General features: G+C 41.7%; 1 protein-coding gene across 6 annotated transcripts in view; it reads right to left on the bottom strand.

The window, feature by feature from the left end:
* Positions 1-10,515: 10,515 nt before the first annotated feature.
* LOC122796673 (serine/threonine-protein kinase WNK2-like) overlaps positions 10,516-18,602 on the bottom strand; it is a 745,557-nt gene continuing 737,470 nt past the window's right edge. For all 6 annotated transcript variants that reach the window (XM_044065344.1, XM_044065347.1, XM_044065343.1 and 3 more), the window contains one exon: positions 10,516-10,823. In XM_044065344.1, the coding sequence (XP_043921279.1) occupies positions 10,678-10,823 (146 nt within the window). In that variant the 3' untranslated portion in view covers positions 10,516-10,677. The remainder of the gene's footprint in view (positions 10,824-18,602) is intronic.

Genomic DNA, 18,602 nt, shown 5'->3' with positions numbered 1-18,602 from the left:
TTCTGAGAATTAATAGGTTGTGTAGCACAGATTGTGCATTTAATAAAGAAATATTGCAGGCTGAAAAAATGTTTATAGGGAGAGGGTATGATATAGGTGTTGTAACAGAGGCAAAGCTAAGGGTTATTGAAATGAGATAGGGAAAGAAAAATATTAAAACTGAGAAAGGAGAATAATAATTTATGGGGGTGGGATAGTAGGACAAGAAACATGTTAAGCATTAAGGCTACTGAACCCCAGAGTGAGGGGAAATAAAGAAATTTATTTTGTTACTACATTTAATGTAATATCTGAATAAGTGGTCAGGAAAGTCTGACAATTCTGGCCCATAAGTTAAGGTAAGTGTTATCTAGCCATGTTAATATTTCTTAAAAAAGAGCTAGAAATTTGTCAGATATGGTTGTATATAACCACTTTACTCCACCAAATGTCAGTATTAGCAGGAATGTCACAGCCTGTGGAGGGACTAAATCTTGTAACAAATGCTCTATCTGCAAGCAGTTGGTTAATTTTTGTCCATATTTTACTAACTTTAGGTTTATGCCAAATGGTAATTATACACATAATACTGAAGGGATTATTTATGCCCTAAAATGTACATCCAATTTGTATTATATTGGTATCAAGGTGCAGTTTCAAGAACACATCAGAGATATAAGAAATAAAAAATTGGAAAGTCCTCTTGGTGGCCATTTCATATCTTTACACAGCTCTAATCCAGAAGATCTGTAAGGTTGTGTTTTACAAAATGTTGAGGTATGTTTAAGGGAGTGCAGGAGTTTAAAAGTTAAACTTTTAAAAAAGGAAACACTTTTTATTTTGAAATATGGAACTTTGGAGCCCTTTGGGCTCAATACGGAATGTAATTGGAAGCATGTAATTTAATTATTATTGGATAATTGTTAATTGTGATTTTTTTTTTTAACTATTTAAGGCTCTCTGAAAGTGTATTTTTTTTACTCTTGGAAAGCTTGCTTGCCGAGGAGCTAAGGATTTTATTAAACTTGTGATACCTTTTGGACCTGTGGCCTTTTTCTTGTTTTGTACTTTTGTGTTTTGGTGGTATCTTGTTGGGAGATTGTCTGCAGCCAGTGTTGTGGCTATGAGATTGGATAGGTGTTTTTTGATGGAAGCAGGGACTGGCCTGAGAGATAATGTGTGTTTTGTAATTGGGGGGTTCTGAGTGCTTGGTTTATCATTTAGCAGAGAGAACTGAAATAAGTGACTATTAAACTGGCACAATCTGCACTGGCAGGATATTTTGACTTGGATTAGGTTGTGTTTTGCTGGAGTTGAGGTTGTTTATGAAGGACCAGAACAACTTGGGGTTACTGTGCTAGGTTGTCTGGAAGGAGGTGTAAAAGTATTTTGTCAGCTTTTACCTTGTGTTATGCCAAGTGTTTGAGGTGTCTAACCATGGATTTGCTTTTTTTTTTTTTTTTTTTGTGGATAGCCAGGGGCAGGATTTATTTTGATTCTTTTTCTACACATAGCAGCCTGTTCATGTATATAACCAAAAAAGGTCTGAATTCTATATACTCTGAAAGCTCCTTCTTTGAAAAACTACTGACCCTTTTCTCTCTATGGCTGGTTCTCAAAACAGGATGACTACTAGCTGAGAGATGCTTGACGTGCAGTGAGTGGCATTAGTGCTTTTTCAACAACAATATCTGTAGGCGAAACATCCACTTGTGTGCTTTAGTACTACAGAAGAAAGTATGTCTCTTGCACAATCAAAATCCTTAGCCTTCCTTTCCTCTTTGTGACCTTTGATATGGTAGAAGAGTCACTAAACAATAACTGCTTAGTTTGTTTTCTTTTCCTGTAATTCCAGGAACCAAATATGCGACAATGTCACAGCCTTTAAATGTTCCACCCAGAGAAATACCACACATGTGGCATTGGGGGTGGGGGGCTTGAGGAGGAAGTTTATGTCCACATTTGATATATGTATTAAATTCGGAGGCCTTTTTTCTTTATCCCCATTAAGCCTAATGCCAGAAAACGCTAAATATGAAGAGCCACAAAACTAAGGAAACTAGTGTGATGCACCTCAGCAGATGACTTAAAGAAAATGCCAAAGACAGTAATTTGGCAGCAATGATGACTAACACAAGTTATTAAATGTATTGTCTGCTGTATCTGCAAGCTACAGATGCATTAGTTTGCAGCATCAATTTTCTGCAAAAAAGTTTACTTTTTTTTATATGTGTTACGGAGATGTATATTTTTAGCAGTAACATACGTAGGATGGGGTGTAAGGGGCAACTGCCCCTGGCACAGAGTATTGGGGGTGCAATCAGCTGATCCTGATCTCTCTCTATTAAAAGTTGGTGTTGCATTTGTAGTCACACTAGAGCAGTACAGCACTCCGTGTGTGGCCTAAACTGTAGCAAGCAGTTTGTTACAATTCAAAAGTAAAAAAAAAACCCTGAACGCTGCAGTGCAGGCAGGGTACAAAACTGCAGCAACTGTTTGAAGAACAGAAAAAAATCTGAAAAGAATGCTCTGTTATCAGCAACAACCAACTAGAAAGGATGAAATTATGACTAGTGCAAAAAAAAGGAACGTATTAAATGCGGCTTCTGTAAAGCCTGTTCCTATGTTAAAGTTGGAGATGCACTGTCCAAACACAGACAAACAATATGCATTTAAAGGTTTAAAACTGTAAAAGCAAAAATATAATATCAGTGTTCGTGTTGCCACGGATTCTATGTAGGCAAAATGAACAGAATGTTCAAAAAACAAATTTTAAGGTATAACTTGGATATAAAAAATAAAGTAGAAACGAATGCCTTGTTTGGACACATTAAAATGAATACAGGTCATTCATTTAAATTCATGGCTCTAGCTAGACTAATTGAAACTTTAAGAGGAGGCAATACAGTAAATCGTACAGAGATGGAAGAAAGTAAATGGATTATGGACTTCTAATCGGAAACCTGGTTTAAATGAAATTGTGCCCATTAAACCAATTCTTAAAGGACGAGCACTAAGGAAATGAAAGAACACCAAACAAAGGGGGTGTAACTATAAGAGATCTTTGATTGGCAGCTTATGTATGCACTTTGAACTGACAAAACTATTACTTAAGCAGGAAGTACACTGGCTTCACTACAGGATTTGAAAAAGTTGTAAACTGAAAGCGCTTATCCTTTCTATAATTGTCAGTTCGTTTTTAAACTTAGTTTTATATTAAAGTTGATTTTATGACTTGATTTATGACACTTGGCTTTGGTAGCAGCTTGTATCTCATTTAAACTTTGCTCGCTAGCGTTCCAATGCTTTTGGTGGTGAAACCTTTACTGTGTTTTGTTGCTTACTGAAGAAATATGAAGGGCAAAGTTTCTTATCAATTTTACATCTAGTTTTAGTGTATTTTATTGTGACACAGCACCTATGGTTACAGTAGGTATGAATTTTAGAATGCTGTCCTACTGAGTGTCTGTAGCAAAAAGATGATCATGGATTTGGTGAAGTCGCAAAGTAAAAATAGTGAGATGACCAAGACAACTAAACTTTTTTTTTTTCAGTGATGTGTTGCAACTTTGGAGTTGCTCTATGCAGACAAGTATATTTAAAGATGGAGGTCATTAAAGCAAAGCACTCAGATAACAGGGATGCAAGGTGCTTTCTGCAGAACAAATAAAAGTCAAATTACATGTTTAAAAGTATTTCTATGTAATGTGTGCAGGCAACAATCTGTGTACCTGTAGTTCATTCTCAATTCAGGTCTTAAGAAGCTAAGAAACTTGTGCTTCTAGTTACTTGGTTCAGAGGATATGGACAAAGCCTTCTTAACTCCAAGCTGTTAAAACATTCCCCATATTTAACATCAGGAAGGAAGTGCTGGCAGTCACTGGTGTTGAGGATGCTACTCAAGCCCTTCAGTCACAAGCAAGGTGGATATATCTTGTATAGGCTGGGAAATGCTTTTGACTCAGACTGCAAAACATAAAGGACATCACACACAATATTTTCACTGTCAGTACAGTACAGTTTTGTACCTACCATAAATGTAGATGTTCGAGTGTTTACACTGCTGCATTCATTACACTTGGGTTATCCTGCTGTCAGGCGGTCCCGCAGTCAGCCAGAGTTCCAAAGTCTTGGTCCGGCGTCGGTTGCTGTCGCCTCTTCTCTGACGTCAGTGCGCCAGGGGTACATAAGATGCATCTGACGCCATTTTCTTCAGTTTTTCTTGCCCCAGATGTCATGTGCCCCAAACAGGTAGGCAATAAATATTGCTAATAAAAAATACATATAAAAATAAAAACAATACCTTCAGTTACAAGCAAATACACCACAAAGGTTGTATAGGATAGAAAGATATAGATAAGTCCAGCTAGTTCACAGGGGATGGAGGGAGGGTAACCTGGACTGCAGCAGTGTGAACACTCGAACATCTACATTTATGGTAGGTACAAAACTGTACTATGTTCATCATGTTACACTGCTGCAGTCATTACACTCGGGTAGAATCCCAAAGCTAAGGTTGGGTGGCTGGTCTATAAAGAGTTAGGATTGGCTATGAGGCCCTGCAGAACTGCAGTGGCAAATCCTGCTCTGAATTTAGAGTAAAGAGGCAGGTGGTAATGCTTGGTAAAGGTGTGCACTGAACTCCAAGTTGCAGCCTCCAAAATTTCCTTGGTAGGTAACCCCTCTGAGAAAGGCTGTTGAAGTGGCTGTTGCCCTGGTGGAATGTGGCCTAATGGTATTTGGGACTGATTTTCCATGCTGTGTGTAGCAGTAACGAATACAGTGTCCTATCCATTTGGATATAGTCTGCTTTGAGATAGCCTTGCCCTGTGATCCTGCAGCATATACTACAAACAGCTGCTCAGCTTTCCTGAAAGCTTTTGTTTTGTCCAAGCAGAAGCGTAGCTGCCTCTGTATGTCCAAAGAATGCAGAAGTTTCTCCCCTTTATTCTGAGGGTTTGGATAAAAAGTTGGCAAATGGATGGTTTGGTTGAGAGTCACACTAGATATCACCTTTGGCATAAAGTTAGGGTTTTGTCCCCTGTCCTGATGAAAAATTATAAAAGGTTCCACTGCCATTAATGCCTGTAGCTCTGAGACTCTTCATGCTGAAGTTACTGCCAGGAGCAGAGCTGTTTTCCATGCTAAAAAATTTTAGATTGGGTGTATTGGCTGGCTCAAAAGGTGGCAGGGTCAGTTTTTCCAAAACGAAATTGAGGTCCCAAGTCGGTGTTTGTGCTCTCGGGGGCGGTCTTATGTTTTTTGCCCCTCTGAGGTACTGCTTTAGCAAGGGATGAGAGAATAAAGGAGGATCCGTGTTGTAATGTGCTGAAATGGCAGAGATGTGTATCTTAATTGATGAGAAGGATAGGCCTCTGTCCAGCATCTCAGTTAAGTATTGTAAAATCTGAGGAATGTTTGGAACAAGAGGGTCAAGGTTTTGAGCCTGGTTCCAGGTGCATAATCTCTTCCATTTTTCTGAGTAAGCTTTCCTTGTGCTAGGCCTCCTGGCCTCCAAAATGACATCCATAACAGCTTTAGAGAGAGGTGTTGCCTGTTTGGATAATGCATCTGCCATGCAGCTAGGGTTAGGGTTCTGAGCTGACCGTGCAGGATCTGATTGTTTTGTTGAATCAGAAGGTGTGGAATTTGAGGCAAAATCCATGGTGGTCCTTGAGCCAAGTTCCTTAAGATACGATACCAGTGCTGGCGTGGCCAGTCTGGAGCAATCAGTATCATCTGTGGTTTTTCTTTCCTGGCTTTTAAGAGTACCTTTGAAAGGAGAGGCAGTGGCAGGAAGGCATAAACTTTTAGGTTTTTCCAGCTGAACAGGAGAGCATCCACTCTCTACGCTTGTTTGTGATAAGTCCTTGTGTAGAATTTTTGTAGTTGGCAATTCAGTGGGGAGGCAAGCAGATCTACGTCTGAGCATCCCCATTTCTGCATTACCATGCTGAAGATTTGTGGATTCAACTTCCATTCGTGAGGGTCCAGGATATTTCTGCTTAGATCGTCTGACAGAGTATTTTTCTTTCCTGGCAGGAATTGTGCTTGCAGGTGAACTTGATACGTTAGAGCTGTGTTCCACAAGGTCATGGCTTGCCTGCATAGGGGATAAGAATGAGTGCCCCCTTGCTTGTTTATGTACCACATGACTGTGGTGTTGTCTGTCTTTAGTAGTAATTGTCCTGGATGCAGAAGGTCCTTGAAAGCTGTTAGGGCATTTTGAACAGACAACATCTCTTTTTGACTGATGTGAAGATGCATCTGGTCTGTGGTCCACTTGCCCTGAATGCATTTTCCTGCCATGTGTGCTCCCCAGGCGTAATCCGAAGCATCTGTTAGAGTTTGCCTGGCTGTTGGTTGGGTAAAAGGCTGACCCTTGTTTAGGTGACATGCCTGTGCCCACTATCGAAACTCCTGTTGTAGGCAGGGCATCATTGGTATTACTGCTTCTAAACTGTGAGTGTTGAGTCCAAACACTTTTTAGGTACCACTGTAATTTCCACACATGCAGTCTGGCATATGGTATTGGTAGAATGCAGGATGCCATGAATCCCAAGGCCTGCAGCATTTTTCTTGCAGGGAGATGGGACTTTATTGCCAGTAATTGAAAATATTGAGTTAGTTGAACTTGTCTGGCGTGAGGTAAGCCATCTGGGCCGTTGTATTTAAGCTGGCACCCAGGAATATAATCTGTTGCGAGGGCACTAGCTTTGACTTCCTTTCATTTACTGTGTACCCTAGAGAAATTAGCAACCTTTTTACAAACGCCAGATGCTGTAAAAGAATGTCCTTTGTCTCTGCTTGAATGAGGCAGTCGTCCAGGTATGGATATATTTGAATTCCTTTTTGTCTGCAAAATGCAATTACTGGTGCCAGGCAATTTGTGAAGACCCTGGGCGCAGTAGATAAGCCAAAGGGCAGTGCAGAGAATTGGTAGTGCATTGTACCAGCTTTGAGGTATCTTCTGCAATTTTGTCTGACAGGGACATGCAGGTATGCCTCTGAGGTCAAGCGTAACAAGCCAAGCCTTCTTGCCCAGCATGGGTAGAAGCTGCTGTAATGTCAACATTTTGAATTTTGGAATATCCAGGTAAGTATTCAGAATTGAAAGGTCTAGTATGGGCCTCCAGGTCTTGTCCTTTCTGGAGACCAGGAAGAGTCTTGAGTAAAATCCTTGTCCTTGTTCCTGTTGTGGTACTCTTTGAACAGCTCTCATGTCCATGAGGGCTGAAATTTGTTTTTGTGCATCTGCCCATTGATTTTGTGGCAGGTCTGGCATTCCTTTTAGCCTTGGTAAAGTATTAAAGTGGAACCTGTAACCTTGAGACACAATATTCAGAACCCATTTGTCTTGGGTGACTGCTTGCCAGTTTTGAGAAAAAAGTGCTAGTTTCCCCCCTAAGAGGGCTTCCAAAAGGGACGTGCTTGGCGTACGAAGGGGCAAGTCATTGTGACCGTTTCCTGTAAGGATATTTGTCCTCACCTCCTTTTGGGGTTGAGGTGCCCCACTGTCATTGTCTGCTTGAGCCTTGGGGTTGAGATCTGCCTCTTGGGCGTCTGTATCTGCCTCTCTGTGGCCTGTCTGACACTGGAAAGGACCAATTCTTTGTTGGCCAATTTCTGCTAAACTGAGGTGGCTGTACCTGTAAGAAATCCTTGACTGTTTGCAAAGATTTAGCTTTATCCTCCATTTTCTTTAACACCTCTTCTGCCTTAACACCAAACAAGGTATCATGCTGTAAAGGAGCATCCAATAATTTTGCCTTAACATGATCAGGTAAACTCTGTTCTTTTAACCAAGCATGTCTTCGAATCACAGAACCTGTAACTGCGGCTCTACAAGAGGCATCTAAAGAATCAAAACCACATTGCAGAGTATGTTTTCCCACCTGTTCAACTGCATGCAATAAATCCTGCATTTCTTTACAATCAGGAGCTTCTGAGCTTGCAAGCATTTTCTGTTTTAACTGAGCCATTAAATATTGTTGGTACTTAAGCATGTGAAACTGACAATTTAAAGCTCTTGCTGCTAAGGTTGCAGAAGTGTATACTTTATTCCCCCATCTATCCAAAGCTCTGGAATCTCTATCAGAGGGTACTGGATTTTTTGCAATGGAAGCCTTAACCCCTTTTGGACCCTGGGAAATAGTTTCTGGATCAGCAGACGGATTTTTGTAAAGAAACTTGTGAGAGTCAGGGACTCTATAGTACCTGTCTGGCTTGGCTGGAGCAGGGGACAAAGAATCAGGAGATAAGCTGGATTCAGAGAACACATCATCCACAATGTCTAGCACAGGCGGAATAGCCAGTGGCCTGTGCTGAGGCAATAAAAGGAAATCCCTGAGCCTTTTCTTGGATTCTGAGTAATCCTGACTTTCCCAATGGAAATGCTCCCTCATGGTATGTAAAGTTTCCCCAAAAGAATAATCCTCAGGAGGAGAAGCTGAAGGGACAGATTCTTCAGCATCAGAGTCCTCATAGGGGGGGGAAGAGAGTATCCCTGGTCTGAAGAGGAATCAGAGGAAATGGAAACCTGATCAGAGGAATCACAGTCTGTATCCTGCCTAGGTCTTTTCTCAGGAGGGGGATGGGAACCCCTGATTAGAGTAATGAGGTCTTCTGCCATTTTAAACATCTGTTTCTTAGGCATGGAAGACTGTCCAGGAGAATGTTGTACTTGTTTCTTTGTCTTTAATGGTACCTTTGTCTTGGCTGTTGTTTTAATGGTAAGTTGTGAAGGTCTGAAAACACCCTCAGAAGCCGATGCCTGCTCAGCGGCACCGGACCCATCTGAGGGATTAGTTTCCGTAGGCCCAATACCTTGAGTTTCCAGAGGCCTAGTTGTCTCCACGTGGGAGTCGGAAGCGGCTTGTGGCTTTGAGGTAGCGGGTGTCAGGAGCTGCAAAAGCACCTCACTGAGAACCGGTGACTGGCCTAGAAGAGGTTTCGTCGTCGGTTTTGGACCTCAGATGCCTGCCTTTATCCTTGTCTTTGCGTTTTTTCGGTATTGAGGTTGTCGGTTGATCTGATGGCATGGTATAATTGAACCTTCGGCCAAAGTAGTGCAAAGCAAAATCAAAACGTCCTTATTTAGTGCGTTTGTTAAATCTAGCACAAAACCGACAACTAGTGACGTCGTGATAAGGGCCTAGGCATGGAATACAGCAAGAGTGGAAGTCTTTATGAGGTATTTGCTTCCCACAAGAAATACAATTACTAACTTTTTCTGACATCGGCCTGAGGCAAGAAAAAAGTTCCCCAACTGGGTACTTAGCTTTATTGAAGACTTCAGATCTGAAATTCGACTTTGAAAATCTGAGAGTTGGCCGACCGGCACTTGTGAACTGCTTCTGCTTCGGGCGCTGCGCGGCAAGAAAGACTGAAGAAAATGGCGTCAGATGCATCTTATATACCCCTGGCGCACTGACGTCAGGGAAGAAGCAACAGCAACTGATGCCGGACCAAGACTTTGGAACTCTGGCCGACTGCGGGACCGCCTGACGGCAGGATAACCCAAGTGTAATGACTGCAGCAGTGTAACACGATGAACATCTATAATTCTTCATCCTGGCACTGAATCTTACCGAGGTCTGTAAAGCATGATAAAACATGTCTTACAGCTAAACTTATTTTTTTCCAAAGAGCTAGATGCTTGAAAAATCTGTATGAAAGCAGGAATCATCTACACTGCTGCACTACATGGCCTGCTGAGTAGTTTCAACTTTGGCCACTGAACTGTTGATTTTATGCAAAAAAACTGAAGTAATACTAAGTTTCAGAATCTGGTTTATTAGGTCTATGAAAATGAAATGTCAACCATCAGTTGTAGAACTGATAACTCACACACTGTGGGAGACGGTATACAAACTTGGTAGAACAAAGTTTCTGAATACCTTCCAAAAGCCTACTGTTCAGCTCTTGGGTATGATATTTAAATGTACCATGAAAGGCTCTTCATCAGCTTACAGTGGAGGGGTGGTATACATGCTTGACAACTATAAAGAAGCCTTCAATTTAGCTGATTTGTTTGGAGTAAGATTTAAATGCAGCACAAATGACTTATTAGAAGGTTATACTTAGGACAAATCCAAAGAAATCAGTAAAAATAAATACTGGCACTATTTACAGACAGTGTCAAAGTCAGTGGCTCACATTATTCTTTTAAGTTAATACAGAAAAAAAAATCTTACTGTGCAGCTAGTTCTAGCTAAGCCACAGTATAAGGGCAATAATCTGTCTGTGGAAGACAGAGCGACTGAAGAACAAAATCATATGTCAGTATATCAGTCCTGATCAGGCTATTTCTGAAGTGTAATACATTATGTTTTACTGAACAGATAATGGTATGTTTTAATACTATACAGAAGATCAAGAACATTTTTTTTTTTCAGTTTGTTGTTCCTCACAATAAACGCTATTTGACTCCTAGCTTGAATTTATTGTGAACCCTGAATGTGTAGGAAAATGTATATATTTCTTGACAACTTTACATTCCTACAGCTTTATTGTAAAATACAAGAATACTGCTTATTGTAGCACACTGTATTGTATTTATTAACAGAATACTGTATATAATTAACATCCTTTTCAAATAAACCAGTTGTACATCTCAGTCATGTAAAAACAAATTTCAGCAACATTTGAAGAACCAATGCATATTTATAAATGGAAAATTAAATATCTACACATTTTCTATCTTAATTCAACTACAGCCGGAATTCCTGACATAGCTGTATCTAATGGTTGCCAGTGGCAGTTCATGAGCACATCGTAAATTTCTTCACTTCTTCCCATAAAATCTGTATTCATTGCAATTATATCGATTGGAGGATCGGGATCTGAAACATGAAATACATTATTAAAAAATTACTAGCACAAAAGCAGAACACAAGGCAGATACTTCACAGATGCACCAAATGATAATTATGTGTCTGATTTGCAATCTTCTAAAAAAGTTAAGAACTACCAGTATTCTACCTGCTTTACATTAAGCGATCATTTACTAAGTTCTCAGCACAAACTAACAACCAACAAGAATTACTGGTGAGTTTTAACAGATACAATACTCCATTGAAAATCAAGACTGCAATGAAAATATGAAAGTGGAGCCCCAAGTGTCCTGTTTACAAGTTAACATTAAGATTATTGTAGTACTCTGTAGAGAGCTGATAACATTTATCACCTATCCACCATATTTTCACCAAGCACTGCAATCTGAATGGGTCTACTTTATTCCCACGAAAGCCAAATCGGTCGAATACAATTTGCGCGACACAAAGAGCGAAACACGAGTATGTCGAACGCACTAAACAGCAAAAGTGGAAATATCGAATTTGCATAGTTGGCCCGTCTGTCGAATAGCTCCATATGGTAAGTGTGCGATAGTTACGGACCTTAGGGTTAAGGTGCAGGTTAACGTAAGTGCATAGATAGGTAATGTATGTAAGGCTTAGTGTAGGGTTTTTTTTAAGTGTATGTGTGTGGAATATTTAGTTTGTTTGGGTATAGCTCAGTAGGGTAAGTGTGCGGTAGTTACGGACCTTAGGGTTAGGGAGGGGTTAAGGATAGTGCATAGATAGTTGTGTGTGTAGGGTTAGAAGTAGGGTTTTGGTGCTTTACTTTAGGGTTAGAAGTAGGGTTTTGGTTATTGTGTGTGTTTTTTACTGTGTTTCGGTAGGTAGTATGTTGCGGGTGGTGTGGTTGGCCAACTATGAGATCGAGATTTTGAATTTTGCGGCTTAGTGCAGTCGACGTATTCGCATTTCGCTCATTATGGTTTGCGCAAGTTGTATTCGAGCAATTCGGCTTTCGTGGGAATAAAGTAGACCCATCTGAATATGATTCTGAGAACTAGAGCATCATGTTATCAAAGTTCTCAAGTATTCCAAGTTAATCTAACATCTTACTTTTAGTTTTATCTCATTTTAAGACCCTGCTATTTCTGGAAGAGAACTGCTGCACTGAATTCCATCATACAGATGTTCTCTTCTGCAAATGATACTTTTTTAAGGCTACCGGAAATGCTGCCATACAGGTGCACACTGGAGACTGTATTTGTCCTGCTTGTTGAGGAAACATTTTCCCCTCCGTAACAAGAGTCTCAAAGACCTTTGTTGCAGCATATTTGCAAAATGTTATGATGCAAACTAATTCTCAGTTAAATCACATCACTGTGGATTCATTCTTATAAGAGATATACTATCAAGCCTCCAATTTCAGAAGATCCTGTTACGCGTAGGAGGTGTAAACAGCATCTCCACTAGTTGTGTATGGTCTTGCCACTATGAATGAGTGGCATGTTAAACACTAGTGATAAGCAAAAAAATTGCATGAGTAACCAAGTAGATTAAAAATACACACAACTAAGTAAAACTGCAGTAAAGGCTTGAGGTACAATCTAGTCAATATTTTCTAACAGTGAAGGAATGTGTGCTGCGTATAGAAGCAATGAGCTGGCTAATCTACTCTCAAACCTTTCAATCAGTAATGGAAGTTCAACCCCGTATTTTTTCAATCAATTCTTTCAAGGTAGTTATATTACTATAGTACAGTTTTGTACCTACCATAAATGTAGATGCCCGAGTGTTCACCCTGCTGCAGTCATCACACTTGGGTTATCCTGTCGTCAGTTGGCCGGATTTCCAAAGTCTTGGTCCGATGTCAGTTGCTGTCGCCTCATCCCTGACGTCAGTGCGCCAGGGGTACATATATTGCAACCGACGCCCTTTTCTTCAGTTTTTCTTGCCCCAAATGTCAGGTGCCCCCAAAAAGGTGATCCAAATTAGTACCAAAAGGTGTGAACACTGTACAAACACAAAATCCCTTCAGCTATAAGCAAACACATCAGAAAGGCATAGCAAAGATTTAGCCAGTAGATCAGAGGGGTTGGAGTGAGGGTAACCTGGACTGCAGCAGGGTGAACACTCGAACATCTACATTTATGGTAAGTACAAAACTGTACTATGTTCATCGTGTTACCCTGCTGCAGTCATCACACTTGGGTTGAGTCCCAAAGCTAAGGTAGGGTGGAGGCATCATAGAGGGTTAGTGGAAGCAATGAGACCCTGCAGAACTGCAGTGGCGAAGCCTGCCCTGGACTTCGAATAAAGAGGTAAGTGATAGTGTTTGGTGAAGGTGTGTACAGAACTCCAAGTTGCAGCTTCTACAATTTCCTTGGTAGGAACCCCCCTGAGAAAGGCAGCAGAGGTAGCTGCTGCCCTGGTAGAGTGGGATCTAAAGGTAGGAGGAACTGGTTTCCCATGATGGGTATAGCAGAATTGTATGCAATGGCCTATCCATTTAGAAATGGTTTGCTTGGATATGGCCCTCCCTTGAGAAGCTGTAGCATAGGAAACAAAGAGCTGGTCAGATTTTCTGAAAGCCTTAGTTTTATCCAAGTAGCAACAAAGTTACCTGTGAATGTCCAAGGAATGCAGGAGTCTCTCACCTTTGTTCTGTGGATTGGGGAAGAAAGTGGGTAGGTGGATGGTTTGATTTAAAGCTACACTGGAAACCACCTTAGGCATGAAGGAAGGATTAGTTCGTAGAGAAACTCTGTCTTGATGGAAAATGAGGAAAGGTTCCACTGCCATAAGTGCCTGTAATTCTGAGACTCTCCTAGCAGAAGTTATTGCCAGGAGCAGGGCAGTCTTCCAGGATAGGAACTGAAGGTCTGCAGAAAAAGCTGGTTCAAAGGGAGGTAGCGTTAGTTTTTCCAGAACAAAGTTGAGGTCCCATGTTGGTGTAGGGGCTCTTCTAGGTGGTCTAATGTTTTTTGCCCCTCGGAGGAACTGCCTTAGAAGTGGATTGGAAAATAAAGGTGGATTAGTGTCAGTGAGCTGAAATAGCTGAAGCATGGATTTTAATAGAGGAGAAGGAAAGTCCTTTATGCAACATCTCAGCTAAATACTGCAGAATGTGAGGCATATGAGGCTGAGTTGTGTCTTGGCCTTTAGCTTGGTTCCAAGCACAAAACCTTTTCCATTTGACCGAGTAAGCCTTCCTGGTGCTTGGCCACCTGGCCTCTAGAATAACATCCAGTACTGCTTGTGAAAGAGGGGCTGGTGGGATGCTTAATTGATTTGCCATGCAGCCAGGTTTAAGGTTTTGATCTGGCTGTGTAGAATCTGCTTGTCTTGCTGCATGAGTAAATGAGGAATCTGAGGCAATATCCATGGTGGGCTGTGAGCCATATTCTTCAATAGCGGGTACCAATGCTGGCGCGGCCAGTCTGGGGCTATGAGAATCAGTCGAGGTTTCTCCTTTTTGACCTTCAAAAGAACCTTTGTGAAAAGAGGTAATGGAGGAAAGGCATATGCTGTCAGGTTTTTCCAAATGAAAGAGAGCGTCCACTTTCCAAGCTTGATGGTGGAATGTCCTTGTACAAAATTTTGTCAGCTGGTAGTTTTGAGGACTGGCAAACTTATTTGGTAGACCCCCATCTTTGAGTTATCATTGTAAATATTTGTGGGTCTAGCTTCCACTCGTGGGGATCTTTGATGTTTATGCTTAGGTCGTCTGTCAATGTGTTTTTCTGTCCTGGCAGGAATTGAGCCTGTAACTGGACTTGGTAGGCCAGAGCTGTGTTCCATAAGATTATTGCTTGCCTGCAAAGAGGGAAGGAATGTGTGCCCCCTTGTTTGTTTATGTACCACATTACTGTGGTGTTGTCCGTCTTTATTGCAAGTTGCCCTGGCTGTAGTAGATCCTTGAAGGCTGTCAGAGCTTTCTGTACAGCTAGCATCTCTTTTTGGTTTATGTGCAGTTTTCTTTGTTCTGCAGTCCACAGGCCTTGAATGCATTGCCCCTGCCATGTGTGCCCCCCAGGCATAGTCTGAAGCATCTGTTGTGATAGTTTGCCTGGGTGGGGGCATGATGAAAGGCTGACCCTTGTTGAGGTGACATGCCTGTGCCCACCATAGGAATTCCTGTTGAAGGCAGGGAATGAGAGATATCACTGTGTCCAAGCTGTGGCTGTATTGAGACCATACACTTTTTAGGTACCACTGTAATTTCCTCATATGCAGTTTTGCAAATGGTATTATCAGAATGCAAGATGCCATGAAGCCCAAAGCCTGCAGAATTTTTCTTGCAGTTAATTGGTTCTTTGTTGCCATTGTCTTGAAATATTGAGTGAGTTGTAATTGCTTGTCTGGTGTAAGATAAGCCTTCTGGGCCGTTGTGTCCAAGCTGGCACCCAGAAATGTCATTTTTTGTGAGGGCACTAGTTTTGACTTCTTTTCGTTTACTGTGTACCCCAGACAATTTAGTAGATGCTTCACAAAAGCCAGATGTTGTAAGAGAATGTCTTTTCTTTCTGCTTGGATGAGGCAGCCGTCCAGATATGGATATATTTGAATTCCTCTTTGTCTGCAGTATGCAATTACTGGTGCCAGACATTTTGTGAATACTCTGGGTGCAGTAGATAAGCCAAAGGGCAGTGCAGAGAATTGATAATGGGTTGAAACTGCAATGAAACTGAGGTACCTTCTGCAACTTTGTCTGATAGGGACATGCAGGTATGCCTCCTGGAGGTCCAATGTTACCAACCATGCTTCCTTGCCCAACATGGGAACTAGCTGCTGTAGTGTTAGCATCTTGAATTTGGGAACTTGTGTTTAGAATTGAAAGGTCCAGAATTGGTCTCCAAGCATTTTCTTTCCTGGGTACTAGGAAGAGTCTTGAGTAAAATCCTTGGCCTTGCTCTTGAGTTGGTACCCTTTGAATGGCTCTCATGACCATGAGAGCTGTAATTTGTTTTTGAGCCTCTGCCCTTTGATTTTGTGGCAGGTTTGGCATTCCTCTTTTTATTGGCAAGGTGTGAAAGTGTAATCTGTATCCTCGTAAAATTATGTCTAGGACCCATTTGTCCTTTGTGACCATATGCCAGTTGTCTGCAAATAGTGCTAGTTTTCCCCCCAAGGGGGCTGACAAAAGAGCTTTGTTTGGCCAGCTGAGGTGAAAGTCATTGAGTTTGCCTTCTGGTGGGTTGAGACCTGTCTTCTCCTCCCTTCTGGGTTGGAGTGCCCCATTAGCGAGGCTTATACTGAGCTTGTGGTTGTCCTCTGCCACTTGGGTGCCTGTATTTACCCCTCTGAGGCCTGTCAGTGGCTGGAAAGGACCAATTTTTTGTTGGCCAGTTTCTGCTGAAGCGAGGGGGTTGTACTTGTAAAAAATCTTTGACTGTCTGCATTGATTTCGCCTTATCTTCCATTTTCTTTAAAACTTCTTCTGCTTTAACACCAAAAAGGACATCCTGCTGTAAGGGAGCATCTAATAGTTTTGCTTTAACATGATCAGGCAGACTTTGTTCTTTTAACCAGGCATGCCTACGTTCCAGTGACAACTGCTCTGCAGAAGGCCTCTAAAGAATCAAACCCACATTGTAAGGTATATTTGCCCACCTGCTCGGTGGCGTGCAACAAATCCTGTACGTCTTTCATTTCAGAATGTTGAGTTAAGGTGGTTATCTTTTGTTTTAACTGAGAGATCAGAAATTGCTGATACTTAAGCATATGAAATTGACAGTTTAGTGCTCTCATAGCTAAAGTGGCTGAGGTGTAAACCTCCCCCCCCCCCCCCCATCTGTCTAGTGCTCTTGAATCCCTTTCAGATGGTACTGGATTTTTAGCCATGGAAGCCTTAGCCCCCTTGGGACCCTGGGAGATCGTCTCTGGGTCAGCTACTGGGCTTTTGTAAAGAAATTTGTGGGAATCAGGTACTCTGCAGTATCTGTCAGGATTGGCTGGGGCAGGAGGTACAGAGTCAGGGTTGAAACTGGATTCTAAGTAGACATCATCCACAATGTCCAAAACAGGAGGGATGGCTAGAGGTCTGTGTTGGGGGAGTAAAAGAAAACTCTCAGCCTTTTCTTGGAATCAGAGTAATCCTGACCTTCCCAGTGAAAATGTTCCCTCATAAGTTTCCCCAAAAGAGTAATCTTCTGGAGGGGAAGCTGAGGGAATAGATTCCTCAGCATCAGAATCTTCATAAGGAGAGAAGGAATAGTCTTGGTCCTCAGAGGAATCCGAAGAAACAGACAGTTGTTCAGAGGAAGCAGAATCTTCCTCTTGTCTAGGCCTTTTGTCAGGAGGAGGCTGTGAACCCCTGATAAGAGAAATCAAATCTTCTGCCATTTTGAGCATCTGTTTCTTAGGCATAGGGCCTTGAACAGGAGACTGAAGTGAAGCCTTTTTCGATTTAGGAGTCTTCGACTTGGAAAACGTTTTGACTGTAAGAGTAGTCGGTCTGAAAACGCCTTCAGAAACCGATGGCGTTTCAGAAGAACCGACGTCCTTGGAAGGTAAATCGTCGGTAGGACCTGAAGTAAAAGGCTGCGTCGGCCTAGTACATTCCGACAAAATATCTGTAGCGGTCTCGGGTTCCAGAACTGCGGTAGTCAGAGGCTGCATCAGAGCCTCACTGATAATCAGAGACCAGATCAACCGAGGCCTCGGAATCGGGCTTAGGCCTGGGCTGTCGGTCCTTGTCCCTGTGCTTTTTGTGCACGCCGGTAGTTGAAAGCTCTGACGGCATGTTATAGTTAAATTTTCTACCAAAAAAGTGTTGTGCGAAATCAAATCGTCTTTTAATAGTATGTTTATTAAATCTAGCACAAAAACGACAAGAAGTGACGTCGTGATCAGGGCCTAGGCAAGGTATGCAATAAGAATGAAAATCCTTATGAGGTATTTGCTTCCCACAAGAAATACAATTGTTAACTTTTTCTGACATCGGTCTGAGGCAAGAAAAGTTTCCCCAACGGGGTACTTAGCTTTATAGAAGACTTCGGTCTGAAATTCGAATTCAAAAATCTCAGGAGTCGGCCGACCGGCACTTGCGAACTGCTTCTGCTTCGGGCACCGCGCGGCAAGAAAGACTGAAGAAAATGGCGTCGGTTGCAATATATGTACCCCTGGCGCATTGACGTCAGGGATGAGGCGACAGCAACCGATGTCGGACCAAGACTTTAGAAATCCGGCCGACTGCAGGACCGCCTGACGACAGGATAACCCAATTGTGATGACTGCAGCAGGGTAACACGATGAACATCTAATGTTATCTGCTTGGTCTACAGAGCTTAATAAAGTGTTGTCTTTAAATCCCTATATTCCACTTGTATATATCCGTAGTGTACAAGTTTTTTTTAATTACCACCTTGTAGCACCAACTTCAACAAAGTTCAGATAAACAAATTTGCAGTGTCGCAATGCAGCTAATAAAGCAAAGCACCCAATCTACTCTCACATCTTCCATGGTTCACACTTCCCTGCTTTCTAGCAACTATGTTGCCATCCCACCACTTAACCTCCTAATTAACATTCCTCCTTCAAGTTTTGACTCAAATCCTGCTGTACACAGATTCTAACACATACCACTTCCTTAACCTCCTGACACACTGAACAGTTTCCAACAGAAATCTATCACTCATTTCCTTACTTAAAACATTTCTGCTTGGCCTTTCTGCTCTTTACTGTTCCTTCCCAAAGTTTGTAATTTTGCAGCTCACTCACAAGCTTGGTTTGCTGCCAGTTTTCTATTTTTTATTTACTTTTTGTTAGCAGCTTTCTATATCAGCATCATTAAGACAGCTATTAAATGTCTTTTCGGAGGGCCCA

Source organism: Protopterus annectens, chromosome 3.part0, assembly GCF_019279795.1.
Source record: "Protopterus annectens isolate FY-2018-M chromosome 3.part0, PAN1.0, whole genome shotgun sequence".
NCBI lineage: Eukaryota > Metazoa > Chordata > Ceratodontiformes > Protopteridae > Protopterus > Protopterus annectens.
The sequence above is the reverse complement of the archived record's forward strand: the minus strand, read 5'-3'. Positions and strand labels throughout refer to the sequence as shown.